General features: G+C 42.8%; 1 protein-coding gene across 3 annotated transcripts in view; it reads left to right on the top strand.

The window, feature by feature from the left end:
- The window catches only part of OSBPL10 (oxysterol binding protein like 10), a 284,923-nt gene that overhangs the window by 176,073 nt on the left and 82,984 nt on the right, over positions 1-25,866 (top strand). For all 3 annotated transcript variants that reach the window (XM_060022092.1, XM_060022091.2, XM_060022090.2), the window contains exon 5: positions 24,979-25,189. In XM_060022092.1, the coding sequence (XP_059878075.1) occupies positions 24,979-25,189 (211 nt within the window). The remainder of the gene's footprint in view (positions 1-24,978; positions 25,190-25,866) is intronic.

Here is a 25,866-nt window from a genome sequence, read left to right as displayed (position 1 = left end):
TTGTTTATCATTTTTTTTATTTTTTAAATTGAAGTATAGTTGATTTACAATGTGCTAATTTCTGCTCTACAGCAAAGTGATTCAGTTATATATATATATATATATATATATATATATATATATATATATATATACACACACATTCCTTTTTATATTCTTTTCCACTATGGTTTATCATAGGATATTGAATATAGTTCTCTGTGCTATACAGTAGGACCTTGTTGTTTATCCATCCTATACATAATAGTGTATATCTGCTATGGTATTTGACAAATACGGTATTTGTTGTTCTCTTTCTGACTTACTTCACTTGGTATGATAATCTCTAGTTGTATCCATGTTGCTGCAAATGGCATTATTCTGTTCTTTTTTATGGCTGAGTAATATTCCATTGTATATATATGTACCACATCTTCTTTATCCATTCATTTGTCGACGGATGTTTAGGTTGTTTCCATGTCTTGGTGAATAGTGCTGCTATGAACATGGGGGTACATGTATCTTTTTGAATTAGGGTTTTGTCTGCATTTATGCCCCAGAGTGGGATTGCTGGATCATATGGGTAATTCTACTTTTAGTTTTCTGTGGAACCTCCATATTGTTCTCCGTAGTGGCTATACCAACTAACAGTCCCACCAACAGTGTAGTAGGGTTCCCTTTTCTCCACATCTCCTCCAGCATTTGCTATTTGTCGAGTTTTTAATGATGGCCATTCTGACTGGTGTGAGGTGGTACCTCACTGTAGTTTTGATTTGCATTTCTCTAATAATTAGTGCTGTTGAGCATCTTTTCATGTGCCTATTGGCCGTTTGTATTTCTTCTTTGGAGAAATGTTTATTTAAGTCTTCTGCCAATTTTTTGATTGGGTTGTTTGTTTTTTGTTGAGTTGTATGAGCTGTTTCGTTTATTTTGGAAATTAAGCCCTTGTTGGTTGCATTGTTTGCAAATATTTTCTCCCATTCTGTAGGTTGTCTTTTCGTTTTGTTTATGGTTTCCTTTGCTATGCAAAAGCTTGTAAGTTTGATTAGGTCCCATTTATTTCTTTTTGTTTTTATTTCTATTGCCTTGGGAGACTGACCTAAGAAAACATTGGTACGATTTATGTCAGAGAATGTTTTGCCTATGATCTCTTCTAGGAGTTTTATGGTATCATGTCTTATGTTTCAGTCTTTAAGCCATTTTGAGTTTTCTTCTATCATTTCTTTAATTCCTGTTTTGACATTTGTTTCACATCAATAAAAGTTATCTTCTATTAAATAACATTGTGGCAAGTGATCCCTTTATAGGATAAAACTTGGTGCAATAACTTCTTTCAGTGTTTTTTGGTGCACGTTGATGATCTAACAAAATAATTTCTGTAACCCTGCCAGGGTTAGATTGCTGAGATCTCTGCAAGTTAGAGATAGGCTGATCCCTAGACAACCTTAAAATTTATTCCAGAATCATCTTTTTCTTGGGGAGAAAAAAATTATAATAATGTGAAAGCAAATTAAAAGAAAAGAACCCTATTTTAATGGTTTTGTAACATTTTCTCATCTTTGTCAATTTGCACAGATATTGTTCATACATTTATTACAGAAAACATATGGTCTTTTTCACTTAATGTATTTATTACATTTATATCCTATTTATGTATTTTAAGATAAATTATATATTTACTTAAAAATGCCTAAATTTCTCTATAATTTATTTAAATAGTACTCACACACACCCACAGACGCACACACACACACGTCCTGGGAATAACGGCTCAGCATTTGCTAATTCACTGTTCATGGTGACTCTGTAGAGCATATTACTGCAAATAATGAGAATCAACTATACCTGCTAAGTGTTCTACAAGAAAAGGATTACAAGGAAAAACTGGGCTTTGATACTAATTGAAACTAGCTTGTTTTACAAGGACCTTGGCAGACAAACCTAGTGGTGGACCAGAATGTCACTGCAGACTCACGGGACCCTCATGCTGTATTTCCCTTAGCAGTGATGGTACAGTATTCCATAATGAAGCATCCATGGCCACTTCGTGGACTGTAACTACTGTGAATAATGGGACCCGACTGCAGTCGATTTGGTGAGATTATTTTTTAAGAACAGGGAAGTCAACTCCAGTAGGGAAGGAAATGGTTCTGCAAGAGATGTGTAATGTATTTGACATTGACTGTATTGCTTTTGAAACAGGTTTCATGATGGTCTGGTGAAAACCACAGGATAGAAAGATTCCACATCTGTGTTTATTTTCCTCTGGTGCTCACCATCACCATGGTTGCTGACGTGTTCAGTGTTTCCTATTTGCCTATCACTGTTTTCAGCTTGTTACACGTAATCTAATTTAACCTGCAGAATAACAGTTGCGGTAGTTATAGCAGGAGTGGAAACAGAAGCAGCTGCAAACACTTGTGTGATGCTATGTCAGGTTATGGACTAATTCACCCCTCACACATGCCTCTGCCATGAGAACTGTTATGAGCCCCATTTTACAGGTGAGGAACCTGAGGCCCAGAAACAAGTAAACCACATACCCAAGGTCACACTTAGTAAGTGGTCCTGAGTCTGCACGCTTAGACCCTAATTAGTTCTGCTGCTTTCCAGGGTGGATGTGTTGGAGAAGGCGTTTTCTCCACCAATAAGCAGATTCACTGGATAGGAACTTGTACGCGCTCTCCACTTTTTATTTACGTATTATTAACTTTCCATGCCCTGAGCTCAGATTAGTGCCTGCAGGCTCTTCAGCTGATCAGTTTCTATAGGTTGTGACATAGCAAGTGTCAGATGATTAACTCCTGTTTCTCAAACCAGCCTTGTAAACAGAGGCTGACCTGTTTGCCAAGGAGAACTGACCACACAGGATAAATGCTTAAGAGTTATGGTCTGTTGTGGTTGCCATTCCTTTTTTTTTCAATCTTTAAAATTTGTTGACTGAAAAAAAATGCACAACGTGAGAGTTGTGAGTTAAGTTTTATTTGGGGCAAAATGAGGACTGTAGCCTGGAAGACAACATTTTAGATAGCTCTGAGGAACTGCTCCAAAGAGGTAGGGGGGAAGGTCAGTATTATATATAATTTTAGTGAAGGGTGGGTACGTGCAGTCAAGCACCCCATTGTGGCCGAAGGTTGCTGCTAGGCACGAGGACCAGATGTTGCCGTTAATGATTTTAGTGCTTTTCTAGGTATAGGGAGATGCCAGAATTGGGCTTATAAAATCTTCCCCTGAAAATATCTATCTGAAGACCTGTTCTGCCAGTTTTTCCCAGCATACAGAGGGCCTTATTCCTGATCTGCACCCTGAACTCCTTTCAGGGTGTGTTGAAGGTCAGAGTCTGCAGTGGCTTGTGACTTAATCCTTGTAGAGGCAGATGGCAAGTGCCAATTTTTAGTAGGCAAATTGTTGAAGTGATGTGGGGTATAAGAGTTTGGTGGAGTTAGTTTGGAAAGGAAGAATAGATATTTTTTTTTTATTTTGAGAAAAACAAATAAAGGCCAAGATACATTTCTTTTTTACTTAAAAAAAAAAAAGAATAGATATTTTTTCTTCAATTTAAATCTGAATGGATGCCTCTCAGGATAGGAACCGGAAAGCATGGCATCTCCCCTGGAATTGCTCTCTGCACCCTTCACGTTATCTGAACCGGGAGTTCTTAGCCTGACATCATAGGCCTACAGATTTTAGTTTTGTTTGTTTGTTGATTGATTTACTATTGGCCACAAGTGCCTTTGAGAGTCTCATGGAAGCTAAGGACTCTTTCCTCAGGAGCAAAATGCTCACAGGCATAAATAACCCTGTCACTGAATCCATTTTGTAGGCACCAGACCTCCTGAGAAGCCCACTGAGAAAGCATCTTAGGGTTCATGGATTCTAGAACCTTCTCTCTTAGGGGATCTGTGAGCTATTTTCATCATTGTAAAATTCCCTAACTGAAGCCAAGCACTTATTTATGTTTCTTTGCTCTTGGCTGGATATAGATGAACGTTTGCTGGATACTCTGGTTTCCTTACGTGCAAGGAGTCCATGCAGAGTGAGGTGGGGTTCCTTAGCGTGAAAGATTGGGAACCACTAGTATATATGGGGCCTTTGTCTTCATCGACCTCACCCTTCGCAGAATCTTGTTCGTCTGGACAGCCCTTACTCTATAACTTAACAGTATAGTTTTATACTGTTTTGATGGTTTTGTATGTACATGTTTTGTCTTCTCTGTTCATTCTTAGAATCCTGAAGGAGCTGTGTCTCTTGCCCCTTTCTTCTTCTCTGTGGGGCTTGGTACCCAGTAGGCCAGTGGGCTTATTATTATTATTTTTTGCTTATCAGTATTATTTGTGTTTTTTTAAAATTGAAGTATAGTTGATTTACATGTTGTTAATCTCTGCTGTACAGCAAAGTGATTCAGTTATATATATATATATATATATATATATATATATATATATATACATTCTTTTTTAATATTCTTTTCCATTATGGTTTATCATAGGATATTGAATATAGTTCCTTGTGCTACACAGTAGGACCTTGTTGTTTATCCATTCCATATATAAAAGCTTACATCTGCTAACCCCAAATTCTCACTGCATCCTTCCCCCAACCCCCTCCTCCTTGGCAACCACAACTCTGTTCTCTGTCTGTGAGTCTGTTTCTGTTTTGTAGATATGTTCATTTGTGTCGTATTTTTTTTTACCATCTTTATTGGAGTATAATTGCTCCACAATGGTGTGTTAGTTCCTGCCGTATAACAAAGTGAATCGGCTATACATATACATATATCCCCATATCTCCTCCCTCTTGCTTCTCCCTCCCACCCTCCCTATCCCACCCCTCTAGGTGGACACAAAGCACTGAGCTGATCTCCCTGTGTTATGTGGCTGCTTCCTACTAGCTATCTATTTTACATTGGTAGTGTATATATGTCCATGTCACTCTCTCACTTTGTCCCAGCTTACCCTTCCGCCTCCCCGTGTCCTCAAGTCCATTCTCTATGTCTACATCTTTATTCCTGTCCTGCCCCTAGGTTCTTCATGACAATTTTTTTTTTTTTTTTAGATTCCATATATATGTGTTAGCTTACAGTATTTGTTTTTCTCTTTCTGACTTACTTCACTCTGTATGACAGTCTCTAGGTCCTTCCACCTCACTACAAATAACTCAATTTCATTTCTTTTTATGGCTGAGTAATATTCCATTGCATATATGTGCCAAATCTTCTTTATCCATTCATCTGTCAATGGACATTTAGGTTGATTCCATGTCATGGCTGTTGTAAATAGAGCTGCAATGAACATTGTGGTACATGACTCTTTTTGAATTATGGTTTTCTCAGGGTGTATGCCCAGTAGTGGGATTGCTGGGCCGTATGGTAGATCTATTTATAGTTTTTTAAGGAACCTCCATACTGTTCACAGTGGCTGTATCAATTTACGTTCCTACCAACAGTGCAAGAGGGTTTCCTTTTCTCCACACCCTCTCCGGCATTTATTGTTTGTAGGTTTTTTGATGCTGCCCTTTCTTACTGGTGTGAGGTGATACCTCATTGTAGTTTTGATTTGCATTTCTCTAATGATTAGTGATGTTGAGCATTCTTTCATGTGTTTGTTGGCCATCTGTATATCTTCTTTGGAGAAATGTCTATTTAGGTCTTCTGCCCAGTTTTGGATTGGGTTGTTTGTTTTTTTGATATTGAGCTGCATGAGCTGCTTGTATATTTTGGAGATTAATCCTTTGTCAGTTGCTTCATTTGCAAATATGTTCTCCCATTCTGAGGGTTGTCTTCTCATCTTATTTATGGTTTCCTTTGTTGTGCGAAAGCTTTTAAGTTTCATTAAGTCCCATTTGTTTATTTTTGTTTTTATTTCCATTTCTCTAGGAGGTGGGTCAAAAAGGGTCTTGCTGTGATTTATGTCATAGAGTGTTCTGCCTATGTTTTCTTCTAAGAGTTTTATAGTGTCTGGCCTTACATTTAGGTCTTTAATGCATTTTGAGTTTATTTTGTGTATGGTGTTAGGGAGTGTTCTAATTTCATTCTTTTACATGTAGCTGTCCAGTTTTCCCAGCACCACTTATTGAAGAGGCTGTCTGTTCTCCATTGTATATTCTTGCCTCCTTTATCAAAAATAAGGTAACCATATGTCCGTGGGTTTATCTCTGGGCTTTCTCTCCTGTTCCATTGATCTATATTTCCGTTTTTGTGCCAGTACCATACTGTCTTGATTACTGTAGCTTTGTAGTATAGTCTGAAGTCAGGGAGTCTGATTCCTCCAGCTCCGTTTTTCTTTCTCAAGATTGCTTTGGCTATTGGGTTCTTTTGTGTTTCCATACAAATTGTGAATTTTTTTCTAGTTCTGTGAAAATGCCAGTGGTAGTTTGATAGGGATTGCATTGAATCTGTAGATTGCTTTGGGTAGTAGAGTCATTTTCACAATGTTGATTCTTCCAATCGAGGACCATGGTATATCTCTCCATCTGTTGGTATCATCTTTAATTTCCTTTATCAGTGTCTTATAGTTTTCTGCATACAGGTCTTTTGTCTCCTTAGGTAGGTTTATTCCTAGGTATTTTATTCTTTTTGTTGCAATGGTAAATGGGAGTGTTTCCTTAGTTTCTCTTTCAGATTTTTCATCATTAGTGTATAGGAATGCAAGAGATTTCTGTGCATTTGTTTTGTATCCTGCTACATTACCAAATTAATTGATTAGCTCTAGTAGTTTTCTGGTAGCATCTTTAGGATTCTCTATGTATAGTATCATGTCATCTGCAAACAGTGACAGCTTTACTTCTTCTTTTCCGATTTGGAATCCTTTTATTTATTTATTTTTTCTTCTCTGATTGCTGTGGCTAAAGCTTCCAAAACTGTGTTAAAAAATAGTGGTGAGAGTTGGCAACCTTGTCTTGTTCTTGATCTTAGTGGAAATGGTTTCAGTTTTTCACCATTGAGAATGATGTTGGCTGTGGGTTTGTCATTGTGTCATATTTTAGATTCCACATATAAGAGATATCGGGCTTATTTTGTTGCAGCCGCCATTTTCAGGGATGGGCAGCAGTGTCCGGCAAAGGTGTGCATCCCTTGTCAGCAGGGGGCAGCACTGGAGAGGGTAAAAATGGTCATTGTTCTTCAGATTAGCCAATCTCAAAGCTGGGGAAATTGTTCCCCAAATAAATGCAGCTCTATTAAAATCTAGCATGTATGTCAGTTTGAAGCAATACTTTAAACTTTTACTAGAGGAATGGCTCTACTTTAGATAAGTAGTTTTTGTTTGTTTGGCCATGCTACTCTGCTTGTGGGATCTTAGTTCCCTGACCAGGGATCGAACCCGGGTCCCCAGCAGTGGAAGTGCCGAGTCCTAACCGCTGGACCGCCTGGGAATTCCCAGTTCTTTGTTTTTTTTTGATGCTTTGGAGTGGGGTGGAGGGTAACACACACAGTCAGAAACATGAATATTTCCTTTTGCCGAGGGTTACGTTTTATTGCTACTAAATTTACATGAAGATAAAGCCAATTTATCCCTGGGGTAAAATATGTATTTACATTGTAGTTGTGGAAAGAATTACAGCCTGTGTTTATTTTGCATTTGGGGAACAGGAGACAGTATCTGGAAGAGTCGCTAATAGTATACATTTTCTAAAAGGTTAGGTTAAAGCTGGTGAATTAACAGGACACAGGTGGGCCTAAGGGGAAACAGTCATTTCTAAGTATTTTCTGAATTGAAGGAGAAAATGCATTTTTTCTTCTGTAACTGCCCGGCTTAGCCCAAGTTAGGCAGCCCCAACTACTGACACAAATATAACAATGGAAGCAGAGCATTTTCACTGGGAAAGAACAAACCTGGAACCTGAAACAGTGGCCCAAAGCCTAGGAATGCATCTAGTGAGAACATCATTGAAAACTGGTCTCCCAGCCAGGTGCTAGGGGCACACGGGCGTGGGGCTGCTCCCCTGACCTCAAGAACTTAAAAGAAAAACGGTGAGCACTCATGGGGGGTTGGAGGGGCTGGGGTTGTGGTGACTGCTGACTTCTGCCTGGGAGCGCAGAACTTCAGGAGCTGGGCATTGGAAGCCTAGTAGGACTTGACCATGAGGGGTGAGGAGGAAAGGATTTCCAGGTAAGATGTAACCTAGAGAAAGTCAAGGGGCGCAGGGCGGGCTGAGGAGGTAGAATATTCACGAGAAGACAGGGGCATGATACACAAGCCACCTGTGAGAATTACACCTAGTTCTGTTTTCAGATCCTGTACTTTCCAAGGTCATTGCCAGGGCCAGACATTTTCTTTTTCTGTCTCAGGTTGGGTGATGGGAAGAGAAGAATTTATTCCCATGAAAAAGAGAGCTGTTTTCATCACAGCTGCATAGGGGAAACTCCAGAGGGCTCTTGAGGGAGCGTTGGCTAATGTCAAAAACCCAGAGCGGGGCTTCCCTGGTGGCACAGTGGTGGAGAGTCCGCCTGCCGATGCAGGGGACGCGCGTTTGTGCCCCGGTCTGGGAGGATCCCACATGCCGCGGAGCGGCTGGGCCCGTGAGCCATGGCCGCTGAGCCTGCACGTCCGGAGCCTGTGCTCCATGGCGGGAGAGGCCAGAACAGTGAGAGGCCTGTGTACCACAAAAAACAAACAAACAAACAAAAAACCCAGAGCTCCTTGGTGCTAATTTTAATTTACACAAAGTTAAGGGTGGCGTTAGACCCGTGAACCTGATAGGTACCACAGCTTGGGGGTTGTCATCTAGATGTTGGAAAGTCTCAGGAGAGGTGTGAGCTGAGAGAGGACAGGGGACTGAGTCCCTGTCTCTTCTTAAGCCCCCTTTAGCCTGTGGGACCCTATTGACCTTGCGTTATGAGGTGGTATCACAGGTAAGAGAGCAGTGAGGGGGTTTGAGCTCAGTTAGAGTTGGGTGTTTATCATACACATTTATAAGAAGTTAGTAAACTTCTAGAACCCTCGGACAGGAGGCTGTGCGAGTGTGGCATTCATGTTTAGGGAAACACCTCACCACTGAACTAAGTGTTTTGGATGAAAGCGTTGACTGATGTTCCAGCTGAGACATACGTCTTCCTGTGAAGTGAGTTTTTAAGGTATTTGTAAAGAGTGTGCATCCTTGTATCTCATGCATGTCAGAATCCTGTATCAGGTTAAAATCACAGTCAAAGAGAAGTGGGTGGAGGGGAAACCCCATCCTGAAGGGGTTGGTCTGTGTGTGCAGGGCTGTGGCATCACATGACACCATTCTTCACATCCCTGGTGTCAGCTGACTGGACCAGGGCAGGCATCTGGCCCATGACCAGCCCGTCATATTCACTTTCTCTCAAATTTGAAATCAGACCTGTGAGATGGGGTCGATGTGGCTCCAGGGCCTCTGCTGGGATTTGTCCAAGTGCAAGAAGTTTTCAGGGGAGTAAAATGAGAGAGAGAAGTGCCGACATCAGAGACCACAGAGACCGGAGGGATGGAGAAGAGAGACCGTGGTATCACTGCAGGACAGAGAGTGGTCCTTTCTGGCAGATGCTAGGCACCTCTGTCCCATATCCGTGAAGGGATCCCCTTGTCTTTGAACTTGCATGGGTCCGGTTTACACTCTTTGCTGCTAAACACTCTCTATGACCACGATCAGCTAGACCTGGGAGGCACGTGACCACTGCAGTTTTCCGACGAGATGTGGCAGGAAAACAGTTAACCTGCTCCGTTCATCCCCAGAACTGGCACGGTGCCTCCTTTCCTTGTCAATTTTGAAAGCCCATGGCTGTCACTCAGATGGTGTTTGGGCCTTTTATTCATCTGGATGAGTCTCAGGTTGCCCCGTCTTTTTTCATGCCTGAAGGGAGGAGAATGGCTGTTCCCAGCTCTTAAGAGATGCCTGGGTGCTCCCCTTCATCTATTCATTCTCTCATTCTTTCCACCAGTATTTTTTGCCTGCAGTTTCCCAGGCCTTGACCTAGATTCTAGAGAAGCAGCAGTGAACAAAAGAGCCATGGTCCTTGTCCTCATGGAGCTCAGAGGCTCATAAGGGCGAAAGAGAGGAGCCAAGTAATAGCATAACACATCGCTTAATTACAACCATGATGTGTTCTGTGGGTGACGGGGATCGTGACCTTTTTGGGAGATGGTGGAAGGCTGCCTGGTGAAAATAACGTCTAAGCTGAGTCTGAAGAAAGAGTAAGACTTAACCAAGAGATACGCTTTTGGTGGGAATGTAAATTGGTGCAGACCCTATGGAGAACAGTGTGGAGGTTCCTTAGAAAACTAAAAGTAGAGTTACCATATGATCTGGCAATCCCACTCCTGGGCGTATATCCAGAAAAGACTAAAACTATAATTTGAAAAGGTACATGCAACCCAGTGTTCATAGCAGCATTATTCACTATAGCCAGGACATGGAAGCAACCTAAGTGTCCATTAACAGATGAATGGATAAAGAAGATGTGATACACATATATACAATGGAATATTACTTAGCCATAAAAAAGGATGAAATAATGTCATTTGCAGCAACGTGAATGGACCTAGAGATTATCATACTAACTGAAGGAAGTCAGACAGAGAAAGACAAATACCATATGATATCACTTATATGTGAAATCTAAAAAAGTGATACAAGTGAACTTATTTACAAAACAGAAATAGACTCACAGACATAGAAAACAAATTATGATTGCCAAAGGGGAAAGGTGGGGGGAAGGATAAATTAGGGATTTGGAATTAACAGATACACCATTTTATATACTACTATATATAAAATAGATAAACAACAAAGACCTACTGTATAGCACAGGGAACTATGTTCAGTAGCTTGTAATGACCTATAATGGAAAAGAACCTGAAAAAGAATATATATGTATGTATAACTGAGTCACTTTGCTGTACACCTGAAATACTGTAAATCAACTGTACTACAAAAAAGGACAAAAAAGACAACCAGGAAGCAGATATTCCATGGTTGAGCCTAGAGCCCATTCAGGTAGGGCTTTGTTTTTCCTAGGAACATACAGATTAATTTAGAGGCTGTAAGAAATGTGGGGTTGTTGTGTGCCTGGAGATGTCTCATGTGCAGTTAAAACATCCCATTCCCTCTGTCCTCCAGGGAGGACTAACAGTTAAGGCTGAAGGTCTAAGGTCACAGGCTACGGGAGGAAATATCATTTATTCCTTGAGTGGAAGTGGCAGCTCCAGACTAGGGGCATTGGAAGGGAGTTCTTGGATTTGCTAGAGGACCTTGCCAGCTTGTCTACACTTCCCGAAACTTTGGAGCTGTGTCCTTCCTTTCCCCCTTGCTTTCTCGGTAGTCTCCCCTCCTCCCCTCTCCTTCTACCTTTTCTCCCCCGCCTCCATCCCCTTCCTTTCACTGCCCTCTCTTACTTCTTCCTCCTCCACCCATCCACCCATCCACCCAGCATTTGTCAGGCATCTCCTGTGAATAGAGTCTTTTGATGAATTAAGATCCTGTGGGCCCTTCTCACAGTGTGTGTGGTCGTAGATTAACTGATTGATTCTGTCAGTAGGCTGGGCCCTGGAGATGGACATGTATGGAAATCATTATAATAAATTCCCTTTGCATGTTTATTCATGTGAATAGTGGTGATGGACTACACACTCTTATACTTCCTTAAAAAGTGGTTGCCAGAGTCATGAGGAAGAGTGGAGAAGATGTAGGAATGGGTCCAGGGCAGTTCATTTCCATCACACAAAAGCAATTTCCAGTGCAGGCACCTGTGAGGGGTGTTAGCTCTTTTGTAAAGCACTGTATATCACTATGCTAGCTTGTATTTGAGCACCTCAAGGATTACATTGTAAGCAGTTTGTGTGCAGGAATTGTGTTCTCTGTTCTGTAAAATGGTGACTGCAGTGTCATTTACCCAGTGGGGATACAATAAATATTAATTACTGGTAGCTTATCCCTTACCATAATTTTCCCTTTCAAATTAATGAAGCAGATTCCTGATAAATGCATTTGTCTCTCCAGAGTTTCATTTGCCAAGTCTCAGATGCTGTAAAGGATTTGCCTGGAGATGTGACTTTCTTGTACAATTTTGCCCCCCTCTTTCAAGTATCCTTTGGAGATGCATTTCTTTCCTGAAAATAATTGGCACTAGTGAAATTAATTTTAGCTGGAAAAGAGAACTATATTGTCATGTTCTTGTCTGCTGCTTTGCATAGATATTTGAACTAAAAACAACAATTAAGTTTTGAAAGAGAGTAACAGGCATTAGTAGGTAGAGCTACGGCCCAGTGGGAGATAAGAACGTGCTACTAACCTGAAGTTAGATATAGATGTCTACTGGCTTTTTTTTTTCCCCCAGGAATTCTTAGAACAACCTTCGAATTTCCCCAAATGGAGATTACATCTCCAGAAGCTTAGAGGTTCTCTGAGATAGGCCAAGCATGTACGTGGAATATGAGTGTGAATAAAGGTAAAGCAGACTCAGGAAAGTGGTTTAATTTCATACTTGTTGATCTTTGGTTTGTAAGGTTCCGTTCTGCAAGAGATAAAAACCTGATATACCAGCCAGCATCTGCTGAGAGATGGCAGGTCGACCAGAAGGCTTCTGACATGGATCAATAAAGCAGCATTTTACTTTTTGTTTTATACATGATGTATATTTAACAGTTTCTGATGAGGGGACTTCTGAGAGATACTTAAACACTTGAGTGAAACTTCCACACCATTTGCAGGACAAATCCTTACCCTTTGTTGTTCAGGCTTTGTTTATGAATCAAGATTTCTTTCTGGGGATTTTACCCAGGAAGACTTTGTGGTCTAACTTGTTCTCTTTCAGTTCAGAGTGAATTGCATCTTAATTCCTTTTAGGCGGAAGGCCTTGCCAGGTGAGCATCCCTGTGTGTGTGTGTGTGTGTGTGTGTGTGTGTGTGTGTGTGTGTGTGTGTGTGTGTGTGTGTGTGCGCGTGCGTGCTGTGATCACGAATCGTCTAGGGCAGTGCCGTTCTGCGTGCCTCCTGGGAGTGAGGCAGAGGGGCAGAGAAGTTTGGGTCCAGGACACTGCACTTCAGTCCTCACATCTCCACTTGCACGGATTATGATTTGGGCCCCAGGGTCGTGTAAAACAGGAATCACGATGACCAGCCTGCCTTGGGAGCAGGGCAGAGCTGGGAGAGTGAGAGATGATGAGTGTGGTAGCACTTTGTAAACTGTAAGGCTCCCCCTTGGTCCGGACGTGAAATGGCCCTGCTTCTATTATTCATGTCGATGGCTGTGACTGGTGTGACTGCTGTACCGGAAGTTGATGGAGAAGTTGAGACGGAGGAACGTGGGAAAGCCAAGAGCCAGTTTCTGCTTTCCTCTTCAGCTTAGATGCTGGATTCAGATCAGACACAGGACCTTGCTTGGCGAGCTTGGCAAAGGTGGACAGTCCTGCCCTTATCCAGTGGGTCCTGGGGGCAGAGCAGGCAGTAGGACAGGGTCCAGGTAGACGCTCCCTCTGGCATGAGGAGGGTGTGGGCACCTCGGGCATTGTTTCCCATTGTCTCTTTGTCCTTGGACCTTTTAGGAGAGAGCTATGGCTTCTTCATGAGCTTTCTGAATCCAGTGGGTTCTCCTGGTCATCCTTCCCCTCCCAGCCAGGGCTGTGTAGCTTTCCTTCCATCGCTGGGGCCCCCTTGTCCCTTGCCCTACACCTACCCCCCCATCCACATGGCTGCTTCCACCCTGATGAAAGAAGCGTGCTCTCTGGACTCCCTGTAGTCTTATATGCTTGAACTTTCTTTACTGGATATGGAAACTTCTTTTTTGTTAAGTATATTTTACATGTAACATTCTGTAAATTTAAGGTGTACCGCATGTTAATTTGATACATATACACAGGATAATAGGATTGCACCTCTGTCACATTACATAATTATCCCTTCTTTTTAGTGGTTGGAGTAATTAAGTTCTAGTCACTTAGCAAGCTGGATGATTTTAGTACAATATTATTGTGTATATTCATTATACTGTGCATTAGGTCTCTAGGGCTTATTTACTGCTCGTTGTAGAAATTTCTTAACCTTTTTTTAGCCCCATAGTATACAGGGACATGTGCAATGAATTAAAATTTTAAAAAGATACTGGTTTTCATTTTTTGAGTTTTTTTGTCTGTGAAATTGGTTATGAAAAAAAGATGAGTTTTAGAGAGTGCTAATAAGAAAGAGGACAGCTCACACACTGCTGAGGGAAAACAAATCGATAACAATTTTTTTTCGATGGTGAGCTGGCAGTATTTCTCAAAAGACTTAAAAATTAATGTTAAATACCCTTAAATTCAGCAACTCCTCTTCTAGGAGTTTAAGGAAATCATTACAAATTTATGCTGAGATCTACCTACAGAGAAGTTTGTGGAATTGTAATTTGTCGCAGAGAAGAAAGTTAGACCTCATTGTAAGGTCCAGTGATAGAGAATTGGGCAATAAATTGTGGCCCATTTATGTGCTGGAATGACCTGCAGTATCGTAAATAGTATTGTTACAATTCAACGTGGTATATGGAATTTTAAAAAAAGCAATATTATGATGTGCAACCACTTTCGTAAAAAGTAAAAGTACATATTTGTGCATAAAACTGTTGTATGTATACCAAAATTTTAATACTTATTTCTCTAGTTTGGGATATGTTATGAGTATTTTTTTCTTCTATTTTACTATGTGTGGTGTTTTTTTCCGTGATAAGTATTGTTTTTGTTTAAAAAAAAAAAGAGAGAGAGAGATTTATAATGAAAACCAGCAGTGGGTGGCACTTCCACCAAAGCCCGGGTCGTGGGTGTCATGCGGGGGAGGCCAGCCTTGTGCTGGTAAGGGTGAGCGCCTTTATCGCATCCAGCACCCTGCCGGGGCTGTGCCTCTATGAGGGAGGCAGAGGTACAGAGCGATGAGGGATGAAACAAGGCGGTGATTTCCTGACTCCTTACCTTTTACTCACAGTCCTTCTGTTGGCCTATGGTGTTTTCGTTGAGAACAGGATAAGAGACCATTCCTTTTGTACCTGGCACCCCTCATTACCAACTTAACATTCAGTACAGACAGGTGGAGTGAAAAAATAATACTTAAAAAAATTTTTATTTATTTATTTTTGGCTGCTTTCGGTCTTCATTGCTCTGTGCAGGCTTTTCTTTAGTTGCGGCGAGTGGAGGCCACTCCTCTTTGCGGTACGTGGGCTTCAGTAGTTGTGGCACGTGGGCCCAGCAGTTGTGGCTCGCTGGCTCCAGAGCACAGGCTCAGCAGTTCTGGTGCACGGGCTTAGTTGCTCCATAGCATGTGGGATCTTCCCAGACCAGGGCTCGAACCTGCAACCCCTGCCTTGGCAGGTGGATTCTCAACCACTGTGCCACCAGGGAAGCCATAATAATACTTTTTAACATTTGTGTCAGCATCTTCTGTTACCTCATTCTGAAAATGCATTCTCCACCTCAGTTTTCCTTTAGCAAAAATTCCATGAGAAGATGTGATGGTGACATTGCAAGCAAGGAGCTTCTGCTCCAGAGCCAGGGTTGACTTTGCTTGGAGTGAAAAGCTCTTCCATGATGCAGCCACTACAGTGAGATCTGTGGAAAGATGTCTGTGATGTGTGTATTAGCTTTCTGGGGCTGCGGTATCAAAGTACCACCGACTGGTACTTTGTCTCCCAGTGATGGATGCTAGAAGCCCTCAGTCCAGGCATTGGCAGGGTGGTGCCTTCTGAGGACTGTGAGAGTCTGTTCCAGGTCTCTCTCCTTGGCTTATAAATCAGTCTTCTCCCACGGCTTCTCTCATCTGCCCTCTGTGCGTGTCTGGGTCCTAATTTCCTCGTTTTCTAAGGACACCAGTCATATTGGATTAGGGCCATGCTAATGACCTGATTTTACCCTGACGACCTCTGCAAAGAACCTTTCTCCTTGATTGCAGCAAGGATTGAAACTCCTTGGTAACAGCCAGTCATACTTTCTTTCCTGAGAATTTGAAAAAATGTGATTGGAGTCATGCACACGTGCAGCAAGTGTGGAACCCTTCATGGCAGCCCCTAGAGAGGGGATCCTCAGGTTTCTGCTACTGAGAGTCCCCAAATCTCAGCCCTGTTCTTGTCCTTTCTGAGAGTTGGTTGTTCATCATCTTTAATCCTACAAGAAACTCCTATATTTTTCTAATAATTTTTTTTATTGAGGTATAGTTGATTTACAATGTTATATTAATTTCAGGTGTACAACACACCTGATTCAATATTTTTGTAGATTATATTTCATTTCAAGTTATTATAAAATAAAGGCTATATTTCTCTCTACCAAAAAAAAAAAAATCCTGTCTCCAAGTTAGGTCACATTTAAGGTACTGAGGGTGTGGGATGTCAACATATGAATTTTGGAGGGACACAATTCAACCCATAATGATGTATTTCCCCCCTATTAAAAAAGACTCATTATTTTGAAAAATTTCAAACCTAAAAACATTAGAGAAGATAACATTAAACCTCCATGTCACCACCAACAGCTTCAGCATCCCCAAAGCCAGTATCATTTCATCCTATCCCCCACCAACACCACTGGAGTATTTTGAAGTAACTCCCAGCTATAAGAGATGATGCATTTCAAGTGGTAAAGGTTATACAATTATATATAAGGGATATCCTGTTAAATAAAATAATACTGTGTGTGTGTATGTGTGTGTGTGTGTGTGTGTGTGTGTGTGTGTGTGTGTATGTGTGTGTTTGTATAAATTGGAAGAGTCAGAGTAATACCAGAATGTTAGGGCTTATCTCTAAGAATTAGGATTTCAGGTAATTTTTACTTCCTTTCTTAGAACTGTATTTACTTTCTGATTTTGTTGGGATGATTGATGGTGTGAGTCAGCCTTTTGTAATCAGAATAACGAAAACAAGTTGTTTCCAGGTGGTGAGAAAAGGTGGGGTGAGGGACAGTGGAAGAAACGTCACCGTCACCATAGTTGTTTTCTGAGGCAGAAAGGGTATTGTGCTTCCCGAATAAGAGAAGGAAAGAGGAGGAAGTATATCAGATCGTGCCTCGGAGTGGAGCCGCCCCACTGTAGGAGGAGAGTGAGGGCTGCCACTACAGGTGAAGCTGTGTGTGACCTCAGCACGGACTCCTGGCTTCTCTGAACCCAGATTTCCTGCTTGCAAAATGAAGGAGACAGACTTGACAGCCATAGGTTCCTTTGCCCATGAATGCTATGATCTCATAGTTCTTTTCTCTTTTTTGACATATAGTTGATTTACAGTGTTATGTTAATTTCTGCTGTACAGTAAGGTGACTCAGTTATATATATATATATATATATATGCACACACACATACACATTCTTTTTTATATTCTTTCTTATTATGGTTTATCTCAGGATATTGACTATAGTTCCCTGTGCTATACAGTAGGACCTTGTTTATCCATCCTGTATATAATAATTTGCATCTACTAACCCCAAACTCCCACTCCATCCCTCTCCCGCCTCCCCACCCCCCAGCAACCACAAGTCTGTTGTCTGTCTGTGAGTCTGTTTCTGTTTGTAGATAGGTTCATTTGTGACATATTTTAGATTCCACATATAAGTGATATCATATGGTATTTGTCTTTCTGACTTACTTCACTTATTATGATAATCTCTGGTTACATCCATGTTGCTGCAAATGGCATTATTTTGTTCTTTTTCATGGCTGAGTAGTATTCCATTGTATGTATGTACCACATCTTCTTTATCCATTCCTCTGTCAGTGGACATTTAGGTTGCTTCCATGTCTTGGCTTTTGTGAATAGTGCTGCTATGAACATAGGGTGCATGTATCTTTGTGAATTAGATTTGTGTCTGGATATAGGCCCAGGAATGGGATTGATGGATCATATGGTAGCTCTATTATTAGTTTTCTGAGAAACCTCCATACTGTTTTCCACAGTGGCTGCACCAGCTTACATTCCCACCAACAGTGTAGGGAATTCCCTTTTCTCCACACCCTCTCCAGCATCTATTATTTGTAGACTTTTTGACGATGACCATTCTGACTGGTGTGAGGTGTGGTACCTCACTGTAGTTTTGATTTGCATTTCTCTAATAATTAGCGATGTTGAGCATCTTTTCATGTGCCTATTGGCCCTTTGTATTTCTTCTTTGGAGGGATGTTTATTTAAGTCTTCTGCCCATTTTTTGATTGGGTTGTTTGTTTTTCTGTTTATGATCTCATAGTTCTTGAACATTTCAGTATGGGTTTGTCTTTTGGGAGTTGGTAAAGATAAAATGTGCATTTCATATTTGAGCAATGTGGAGTTATTACTGGGGGTGGCGAGGAAATGATTGTAGAAAAGCCAAAAGTGAAGGTAAGACAGAAGAGAATCCGTTTTTAAGAAATGTGTGGACCCATCCCCATATCTTCAGAAAGTGTTTCTGAGTATGTGCATGTGCAGTTCAGAATTTTGCCTTTGCCTTTTGCCTTTTACCTTGGGTGGCATGGGCTGCTGTATAAATAGCACTGAGACTTCTTGGTAACACTCACGTTCTCATATTGAAACTATGGAGGGACCAGGATGGATGTCCTTCATCTCTGGATTGGCCTTTCAACCACTCTTTTCTTTCATTTCTATTCCCCTAGTCTCACATGATAAAGGCCACGTGTCAGAATGTTGAACTAAAAATGCCAGTAGCCTGTCCTGCCTCCCAGTGGTGGGGGTGGACAGAGAGATCTGGAGTCAGCGCGTAAGTCATCTGGTAACAGTCAGCCTCAGTCGTACCCCCTGAGGTCCAGCAAAGTGGGTATAAATCCAGAAAGTAGGTAAAAATGTAGAAATGATGAATGCTTCTCTTCTGTCAATTTTCTAAAAGAGAGAATAAATTCTGTAACCAAAAAAATGAATGACTGGTGCTTGACAGTCTTCCATCTGGCTAGTTAGATCTGCTTAGGAAGCAGCCTTCAACTTGGAAGTGGAAATAATATGTATGCAGTTACATACCTTTGAGAGGAAAGCAAACTTTTCTGCCCAAAGGCATAAAAATGACTTCAGGCCTGAGATTCCCCTCCCCCACCCAGAGCTGAGGGCAAGGGGGATCCTGCCAAAAGAGGCACCTGTCCCCTGTGTGGAAGGTCTGGACTCTCAGGTAGACCAGCAGGGACCAATGGAGACCCCGGGACAGGAGATAAACCAAGCAGATCAAAATAGCCCCACAAAGTGTCTGAAATTAGATTGTCATTGAAACCACGGGCCATAAAAGTAGGCTAGGGCTTGTGTGCTCAACCTAAACATGTGATTGCCTCCTAAAAAAATTCACATTGGACCTGGAATCTCCTAACACGATAGCCAAAATGTCCAGGATATGGTCAGAAATCACCAGTCACTCCAAGAACCAATAAAATCACACATTGAATGAGAAAAGAGAATCATCTGACGTCCAAACCGAGATGAGTCAAATGCTAGTTGTATGTGGGCACAGCCTCACCCAAGTGTTCACTCGGGGACTCTGCCTGCCTTCCAGCCGCAGGGGCCAGGCTGAGCAGTCAGAGATCCAGTGGTTTGCCAAGCCTTAAATATTTACTCCCTGGCCTTTTATAGAAGTTTGCGGACACATGTAGTTAGGTCATCAAAGATCTAATGGTCAATTTTGGGGAGATCTTTCCTTCTTTCTCCCATTTTTTTTTTTCCAATTAAAATTTTTATTGAAAGTTGAATTTCAGAGCAATATCTCTGAAGAAATTTTCACTACAATTTAGGCTTCCAAATTAAATTTAAAATTCAACTGCCCATGTTACTATTTATTTGAAAAACTCAACAAAGATGACAAGATGATTAAGGCCTGTATTTCAGATGGTTAAATTTACATATGCCCAGGCAACAGTAACTCCGTCATAATTCACTCCTCTGCCTAGAAGACAGTAGGTTGTTTTGATGTTGGATACTTTAAAAGGTGGAATTTTGGTTTCCCTTGGTTTATAGTTGGTTTCTTACGTTGGTTTCTCTATTCTCTTCCTGTGTTTTGTCACCTGTTCTTCCTCTTTATCTGTAACCTTATCTGTGTAGCTGGCAGCCTCACCCCTGGAGAGGGACCCTGTTTCCTCCCGCTCATCTTTGTTCCGTATTGTCACTGTCACTCTCTTACTCCTATCAAGTAGTGTGGATTTGAAGATCTGCCCACTCGATGGGGTTTTCTTTGTCTGCTCACCGGATGAGCCTGGAGAGAGATTTGGGAGTCCAGGAGATGTTTAGGACTGGCCTCCGTGGGGTCGTGCTTGGGACCACGGAGAGCGGTGCAAAGGGACCCGGGACCCTGCTTCAAGGAAACTCTTGGCTTGCTAACATTCCGGTTATGCCAAGAGCTGGAACAACAGACAAAGCCCAGGGAGTGCAGGAGGCAGGCTGAGGGTCAGGGAAGCGACTCAGCAAGAGGGAGAAATTGTTCAGGTGAGGCCAGGCCTTAACTGGGTTCCCAACACTCAGAAACAGGGAGAAAGGCTGTAGAGGTTGGGTTGTTGCCTCTCCAGATGTCACCACCACCCTCTGATGACAAGGCCAAGGGACTTTATTGTTCACGCTGTGGGAGAAATGCCACCTCCATGGGGCAGCATCTCCCAGCCAGGAGGGCAGCGTCTGGATACAGAATTAGAACTTTGGTTGACAATACAGGGACTTGATTGGGATCAAGAGACAATGGCTCAGGATTGGTGGAAACAAGGCAAGGACTTTGAGACAAGGCGTTTTACAAATTTTAGGGTGCACACTGTTATGTTGATGGCTTCCATTAAAGAGCTGATGGATATTTCAGGAAGCTTCTGTAAGGAGCCGTCAAAGCCATTTCTGGGGTGGGGAGTCTGGAATTTTAAAGTAATGCTAATGAGGGTCGTTGAATAGTAAATCTGTGTTAATGGAGATAGTAAGCTCTGTGTGTGTGTGTGTGTGTGTGTGTGTGTGTGTGTGTGAGAGAGAGACACAGAGAGAGAGAGACAGAGAGAGAGAGAGAGAGAGAGAGAGAAGTGTTAGTTTTAGTTAGCTGGTTAGTTAGTTTTGGTTCCAAGGTCTTTGAAGCCTGAGTTAGCCAAGGAGTGATCCCTGACCCAGACGGGAGACTTAGAAGGGGCTCTGGAATTCCACCAGGCTGAGGAGAAATGTCAAACCAAGGCCACCTTGAAGTTGGCATCGAATTGTTTGTTCTCCTTCCAGGCAAGAGGGATTGACTTACTGAAGGTCCCAGGGAGTCTGTGAACCCAGAAGGCTCGGCCAAGCAAGGCTGGCAGCCCTGGTGACATTCGGATAAGAAATCCGAGCCTGCTGCTGCTGCTTTGGTTACTGACGGACGGATGAGTGAGGAGCTGGTATTCGTTGATGTCTAGCCTGTCAGGACTGGACCTTTCCGGCGCCTCTCAAAACCTACACCAAGCTTTGCAGGTCAGAATGGTCTGAGGCCATCAAGGCGAGCGAGTGTAGCCGCTGCCCCCTTGCTGCCCCCTCCTCAGTTCCCTCTTTAGCAGGATCTCATCTTGTTGAGCTGATGTCACTGGGTTTTGGTCTTTGCCTTCAGCTTTGGTTTCAGCTTCAGTGAAATAAAACCGTAAAATCTGCAGCCACTGACTTTCTTAGCTTTGATTTTGCAGTGCACATGCCATTGTTTGTGCTAGGAGAAGTGGACCTTTTTTCTTTCCCTGTGAAGTTGGATTTGACCTAAAGTTAGACTACTTCACAACCTCAGAGTTGACATTCCCAGGGGGTGGATCTCTGAAATTTCACGGGGGTCCCATTTTGCACCTGTGTTAACAAGGTGGCGATACCCCTGATTGTAGAAGCCAAACGCCACAAGAAATGAAATGCGTGCTTTTTTTTTTTTTTTTTTTTGGTTTTTAAACACCACACATTGTTGACGTTGTGCTTCAGAAGAAGTGTTTAGAGCTCTGACTTGAAACTTATGTAATTAGTGGTTCAAGGAGTTCAAAGGCTGGTGGCCGTCACTGGCCGTGCTTTGCTCTTGTGTTGAGGGTGTGGGAACCTTGCAGGGCAGAGGGAGCTGCTTTGGGACTTTGTTGTTGGTGTTTTTGTCATGTACAGCTTTGAGACATCTTCTCATATGTGCCCTTCATTAAAATTAGATATGGAAAAAACAGCTAAAACTTGTTCTTCCCAAGTCTGATGAAGGTTCTCCATCAGTGCCTCCCAGTGTGAGAAAAGTTAAAGCAGTGATAAGCGTGATATACAAGCGCTGAGGCTGGGAGTCCTGTGTTGCTTTCAGGGTTCGTTCAGTTTCTTTTGGAGCCTGATGATGCTAATAGAAAGTGAAGGTTGGCATCGATTGTGTGTTTAAAGACTAAAGTTCTGTTTTGCGTCACATGGAAAAGGGGAGAAAATGACTCTCGGTGTCTCCTGTGTGTCACGCGCTGTGCTAAGCTCGTTTTAGTGCTCAGTGTACCAAGAAAGAAGCTGAAATCCGTCCAGTGTCTGGTCCCTGGTAAGTCTGTAGCACAGGGTCACTCAGGGAGCGCTCTCGGCATTTTGAGCAGGAAAGGTCTGCCTTGACTTGTGGGGCGTGTGGCACCCCTGCCCCCTCCCACTCAGCACCAGCCGTTCTGCAGTCATTGTAAACGTCAAATCCATCCACTGCCGGTTCAGACGTCCTTTGCTGGAGGCTGTCCTGCCTCTTGGCGCTGGCAACAGGCTCCGATAAACCCTGTTGAATGCTTTCTAGAGAGCAGATACGTGCCTTCCATCTCTGGGAACCTGCCTCTGTTGTAATAGGGTAGAAGATTCTGGAAGTCACTTTTGTGTTTTTATTACCTGAGATTCGCATCATATTTTATGCTTGTGAAATAACAAGTACTTATCCTATACTATATAATTGGAATACAGTTCTCCTTTTCGTTGATTAAAAAGGAGTATATTCCATATTTAATGGCTTCATTTTACTCACCTTTTAAGCATTATGTTATCGTCCATAGTAGTCAAGAACATAATATACATTTATACATATACATACATAATATACATTTACATTCCATCATTATATTTGCTTCTTCCCTTTCAACACATCATTTTTCTAAGACAAGATTTTATGGTAGGAATTTACAGAAATGCTGACTACAACAAGTAGCTTGAAATCAACTTCTCCCTAAATGTTAGCAGTTCTACATAGAGTTGACTGTCGAAGAGTATAAAAACATTTTCAGTGTTAAATTTAACCATTTTCTTGGCAAACCTAAACTGATAACGGAGGTATTATTTTTACTGAATCTTCAGCCATGTTGTCCTAATAGACTATAATGATTTGTGTAGACTTTGTGTCATAAACAGACTCTCTTGCGCCTCAGTGAGAAAAAAGGGACCCTGGGGTTTCGTTCATTCTTTCAACAGATCCATCAGTGAACATCACAGATAGAATGGTCCTTGCTTTCACACTAGTACAGATGAACATAAGAAATAAGTAAATTACAAGTTGGGTTGGAAGATGGTAAGTGCTATGGAGAAAAGTAAGTTGGGAAGGAGCACAGGAGTGCCAGGGTTTTGGTTGGACATATGATTTTATACTCTCTATTTTTTTTTTTATTTTAAATTATGTGGTTCAGGAAGCTTTCCTGAGAAGGCAGCTCTTCAGCAAAGACCTGAAGGAGAAATGAATTCTTATTGAGCTCCTATTATGCCCCAGGTACTGTTTTAAGAGCCAGAATGGCTAGGTATAAACTCTGTAATCTGCAAAAAATAATTTACATGGCCAGAGGATGGGCATGTAATATGTTTAATGTCGATATTTTAAAAAATCTTTTTGAAGTAAGGGCACTGATATTGGTAAGTAGGATTGCAATGGGGGAGACTTTTTTTTTTTTTTTTTTTTTTTTTAAGGAGATGACTACACAGAGTGATAGGAAATAGCAGAAAGAAAATAGAAAAATAAGCCAAAGCATGGGCTGAGTTTTGTGTCCAAGTCCAGCAGTGCTTACAGAGTATTGCTTCTTCCCAGCTGGTGGCATCTTGATGGTAACAAGGATCCTCCTGGGATGACAGTGACAAAGCAGGAGCGATTGCTTCAAATTAAAGGATGGCTTTTGTGAGGGATGCTTAAGGAACAGTGAACCGGAGTCCAGAGAACAGGAGTTGGTTCCTGCCTCTGATGCTGACCTGTGACCCTGTGACCTTGGGCAGGCTGCTTTAGTTCCTCCATGTATCAGCTCGACTGTTTATTTGTTTGCCATGCAATTTATGCTCATCATCTTGCTTAGTGAGATAAGTTGTAAAACAGGAGAGGCATGAACTTCACAAGATCACCAGTGAAGTCCTTTTCTAGTTCTTGAGTTCCTTTCTCCTTCATTTGTCCAAGGAGACACTGCTTGTCTATAGCTTACGAACTGAAGCCAGGCCAAAACACAGGGTTACTGGTTTGTCACAGCTTCAGCCATGGAGCAGGGCTGGCTCTAGAACTCCCAGTTTTTCTCCTCCTCCTGTCACCCTACACACGGTGTTAAGGAAGTCGCGGGCTCTCGTAGCATTTTGGGGTCAGAGTGGGTCGGCACTGGCCTCGGTCTGATCTCACCCCCACAAATGCCAGCCCCAGATGTCACTTCTATTTCTTGAACTTCGAATAGGACTGCCAGGGAGTTAGGGATGGATTGCAGCTGGAAGGAAAGCATGGAATTAACCTTGCTCTGAGGCAAAGCCACACGCTTCCACCGTCTCAGATAACCTTCCGTGGTCCAAGGACCTTAAAGTTGGTCACAAGACTTCTATACTTTTAGTATATTTATTATTACCTTCCAAAGATCTGTAAACCGATACACCCAGGTGGCCCCGATGGTCCCTTTCAGCTCTAAAGTTCTAAAACCCTCTTGTGATCAGAGCTCTAGAGGCGTGCCTTTGCGTGGATGGACCCAGGTAGATTTCACCCAGGCCTGCATCATCCCAGGAGGGCTGTGCGCCGAGCACCCTCCGAGCTGTCTCCCACGCAGCTGGCAGTCTGGGTGGTGATGCTGTCTCTCACCACTTCCCCCGCACTTTCATCCACTCCTGTGGTTTAAGCGCTGGCTCCCCGCCTGTGGAAGAGAGGACTTCAACCCTCACCTCCTCGCTGTCTTCCCGTTCCGCAGATGATGACCCAGGTGGAGGGACAGCAGAAGAACCTGGTGCATGCCATTGAGTCTCTGCCGGGGTCCGGGCCCCTCACTGCCTTGGACCAGGACCTGCTACTCCTGAAAGCTACCTCTGCTGCCACCCTCAGCTGCCTTGGGGAGTGCCTGAGCCTGCTCCAGCAGAGCCTGCACCAGGCCGGTCAGCCCAGCCACAGGCCCGGGGCCTCGGGTAAGACCTCCGGGGGCCCGCCCGGGGCTGCAAGTGCACGCTCTCCGATGTACGCATGCGTGTGTCTGTCTGCCATCGCCTTCCTCCTTTAAATCCATCCATCTCGCCTTTTATCCAAGCGCTTCTCCATTTACCCCTTCTTCCTTCCCCACCTCGCTTGGGCTATATTTTTATTTCTGTTTTACCCATTAGCAATTGCCATCCTATGCACAATTTAACGTGTTTCCATGAATACTCTGAAACTACTTTGAGACGTGCTGGCACCCTGTTCTCCGTTGCATTGCGTTTGTGAATTTTGCACTCAGTGTTGTGTTTGCAAGACTCATTGCTATGCAGCCTCTAGTCCACTATTTCTTTTTTTTTTTGTGGTACGCGGGCCTCTCACTGCTTTGGCCTCTCCCGTTGCGGAGCACAGGCTCCGGACGCGCAGGCTCAGCGGCCATGGCTCACGCACCCAGCCGCTCCGCGGCATGTGGGATCTTCCCGGACCGGGGCACGAACCCGCGTCCCCTGCATCGGCAGGCGGACTCTCAACCACTGCACCACCAGGGAAGCCCTAGTCCACTATTTCTAACTGTGCCTGTGGAGTGTGTCCCCCAACACTTGGCTCCACACCTTCTCCTGATGGACACCCGCCTTACCTCCTGCTCTCTGGACACCCGCTCCCCCATCCCTTT

This window comes from Delphinus delphis, chromosome 10 (genome assembly GCF_949987515.2).
Source record: "Delphinus delphis chromosome 10, mDelDel1.2, whole genome shotgun sequence".
In the NCBI taxonomy this organism is placed as follows: domain Eukaryota; kingdom Metazoa; phylum Chordata; class Mammalia; order Artiodactyla; family Delphinidae; genus Delphinus; species Delphinus delphis.
The sequence above is the reverse complement of the archived record's forward strand: the minus strand, read 5'-3'. Positions and strand labels throughout refer to the sequence as shown.